At 40.8% G+C, this 3288-nt stretch overlaps 1 protein-coding gene across 1 annotated transcript; it reads right to left on the bottom strand.

The window, feature by feature from the left end:
* Positions 1-215: 215 nt before the first annotated feature.
* LOC124221479 (uncharacterized) lies at positions 216-3062 on the bottom strand. Its single transcript, XM_046631547.2, has 3 exons — positions 3028-3062; positions 2368-2439; positions 216-1194 (listed from the first exon to the last, which is right to left on the bottom strand). The coding sequence occupies exons 1-3, from the start codon at positions 3037-3039 to the stop codon at positions 898-900; spliced, it is 381 nt and encodes a 126-aa protein (XP_046487503.1). The 5' UTR covers positions 3040-3062; the 3' UTR covers positions 216-897.
* Between the last annotated feature and the right edge of the window lie 226 nt (positions 3063-3288).

Here is a 3288-nt window from a genome sequence, read left to right as displayed (position 1 = left end):
TATTACAAAATTATAACAATAGCTGTATTGTTATCACAAGATGTAAGATTTACTTTTTATTAGAAAATAAATTACAGCGAGGGCGAAATAGTATACAATAATATACAATGAAAAGGGGGTGGGGAATTTTTTTGGGATAAAAATTTTTCGAAAGCAATTGTTGTTTGTTTTCTTCAGTATCACATGCCGCACAAGAAGAATACGCAATTGGAGTATTTTATAGAAAGTCGTTTTTTTTTTTTTTCTTTTTTACCGTGTAATTTTTTTTATGTGTATATAAATTTTTTTTTAAGAAATATAGATTTTTTTAGTTTGAGTGCCTGGTCTGCAGTCCCTGGATTATTCACACGATTCGCGCGACATTAATTAACGCTCTTATACTATATATCATAATTCCTAGGAAACGGAGATCGAGTTCTTCCAAGTTTACGCTTATGAAATTTTTATTCTTTTTTTTTTCCATGACGTAATCGTAGCTGTGACACAATCAATAATTTTCGCGACAGAAAAACAAAGAGTAATTATAATTATATTAATAGTAATAATGTTTATAATAATAATCCAACCATCTGCATCAAGTGCAAAATTTTCGCGAAGATGACTTCCTTTCTCTTTACCTCTTCTCGAATAAAACTAAACCAGCGAATATTTTTCCAAACTAATTATAACATTATCGATGCGAAACAAAATACAACTGCAGTAGCTGTTGCAAAGTTTTTCGCTGATAAAATTTATTTAATTCTTCCCAAATACTCTGGCCGCATTGATAAGTAAAATAAAATACAAAAAATCAACATACTTCCAGGTGATTATTACGTACATAGGGCGTTGATTTGTCTAACGTTAGTGAAAAGCCGGGGACTCGTTTATTAGACGGTGGTTTAATTAATCCCTAATTTACCAGGGATGGGCTGGTGCGGCATGAACCGTCTTGTGGACGACAGCATGCTTGGCGATGACTGGCTCGGGTTCCGGATGCGAAACCTCAACGCCGATCAGATGGGGATGACTTATGTGGACGTGACCAACGGGCAGCCTGACCGACTGCGTGTGGGGCACTTTGATGTTCAGAGGCTGCGGGTGCAGGGCCGGTATCGGGGCTGGTTGGGCGACCTTGACGTACTGGGGATGAACAGCGACCGGAGCATGCCCGTGAGAAACCCCGACGTAGTGATGCTCGGGAGCAGCGACCACCTGGAAATTAATTTTCCTTTGATTTTCCACCTCGTACTCATCACGTGCAGGTATTGCCGACAGAGATAGCTATGCAACAACGAGTCTAGGAGGGGAATAAAACTCTCGCAGTCTTCTAGGACGATGGATTTATCATTAGAGAAAGTCGACTCGCGATCAGCCGGGTCACTGCATCACAGGAGTGTACGTCAGACGACGTTTAAGGCTTGCGCAATTGCGGAAATTCCGTGAAATGTACAATGTCAGTTGGAAAATTTATGGAAAAATACAAAATGCGAATTTTTTCTATGTAAATCGGTAGATGGAAAAATCTCTCTTTTCTCTGTTTGAGGGTACGGATTCTCTTTTCCCGCTCTCGATCGCTTCTCTCTCAGTAAAGGCAAAATATCGAGAATCCAACTACTTGTCCCGAGTTAGTTTCAATCTCGAGATGTGGTTAACCGGTGCCTGTGCTTATCGGTTAACATAGGTGGGTTGATGTTCCACCCGATAACCTACTGGTGTTTAATCGAAGAGTAGTCTACCTAATTTTCAAAAAAGCCGGCCTTGTGTGCTAGATAACGTGCCTGGAAAATGCAAAATTAGGTGCAGTGTGGTGCAATGGCGTTTCGATTCTTTCAATATCCTCGCGGAATAAATGTATAAAAATACGACTGTCACAGCGTATAATGGTTCCTACGGTAAGCATGACACTGAAGCTATCAGCCAAACGTTCTGATATCGATCCAAATAAGGTAGTGAAGACCGAGAATCAAAATTTTGTGAAACACCTTGAACCTTCAATACTAATAGAATTATGAATATTAAAACTGAACCGTATTTTTCTATTTCCGAAAAATTTACCACATTTGGCTGCTAACTTTGGCTGCTAGCTTCAGCTTCATACCGTAAACCAACTCACATCGAGTGGCTTAGGCGAAACGAAGCGGCCGATTGCGCATGCGTCGCGCGACCTGCTTCTGATTGGTTCACCGAACTCGACCAGGGATGCGAGCGATTTGACGCTTGCGTGTCAGACTGTTTCCTTTCACAAGAAACTCGGTCTGAGAATTGACGTAACGTGATGTGGTAATAGTGTAAGCGAACGGGTGAAGAGAATCGTGAGAGCGAGAAAGAGTGCGGATTAAAAGCTTTAAATTGATTCTTTCGAAAGCACCAGTATTAAAACTTTACCTGTGGTGCCGCCCACGGGTCGATCAAACCTGGGTGTGCGCTGACGGCCACAACAACGGCGAACAGGACAATCTAAGAAGAAAAGAAAAATTATCTTGTATCACTATTTACATTGTTTGGACTTTCGACTAGAGGAACGAATAAAATAAATATAGAAGTTCGTGTTACATATACATATCGACAAATTTCATATCACCGGTGTACAGATGTTAGGTAACTTAATTTTGTATTACCATTAATCCCGACAAGTCAAAAAAAATACAACAAACGAATCGTATTCAGCTAGTGAAATATCACCGCATTTCAGTAAACTCTTCAATGTGGAGCGCAGGATAGGAGCAGTGGGAAAAGTATGCAATAATCGATATGAATTCCTGCGATATGCCCAAACGAGAGAATTTAATACGCTGCATCGTCGCGTTAACAATCAAATGGTGTATCGGCACTTGAATTTAATTGTACGAGATACCGTAAATGCACTTGAACAAATAAGAGTTCAACGAATAGCGAATTTAAAAATGCTCAAACGTATGTAAAATTTCCAACTGATGAACAGGTTCAAAAAACATGGTGCAGAAAGCACCATGTGCGGTTCTGTACAACAGATGCTTAAAAATCGTAGAAACGATCCTAAGAAATATCTGCTGTCTGGTAACTTACAGCGAGCTGCATGGTGGAGAGTTTTTCTTGTACGATTTACTGGAAAATACTACTTGTTCAAGGGGCAGTTGCGTTTGCTTTTATACTGGGGCCTTGCCCTGCCCAGGCCCAGTAAAGTACGGGCGGGGGCCCGCTGCAATTGCAATGTAACGAGACCGCCTCAAGACCCCTTTCACCTCGCCTGCCGACCCTTCTGGCCCCTTATTAGGCTCTTGTTACCCCCCAAATCTGAGCCCATTGTGCATATCCAATTCGATTTAT

The sequence above is a fragment of the Neodiprion pinetum genome, chromosome 6 (assembly GCF_021155775.2).
Source record: "Neodiprion pinetum isolate iyNeoPine1 chromosome 6, iyNeoPine1.2, whole genome shotgun sequence".
In the NCBI taxonomy this organism is placed as follows: Eukaryota; Metazoa; Arthropoda; class Insecta; order Hymenoptera; family Diprionidae; genus Neodiprion; species Neodiprion pinetum.
The sequence above is the reverse complement of the archived record's forward strand: the minus strand, read 5'-3'. Positions and strand labels throughout refer to the sequence as shown.

Excerpts from the sequence above, each read along its gene's own strand:
- LOC124221479 (XM_046631547.2), bottom strand. Across the intron at positions 1,195-2,367 it reads ACCCGTGGGCGGCACCACAG|GTGGTCGCTGCTCCCGAGCA; the intron begins GTAAAGTTTTAA and ends ATTAATTTCCAG.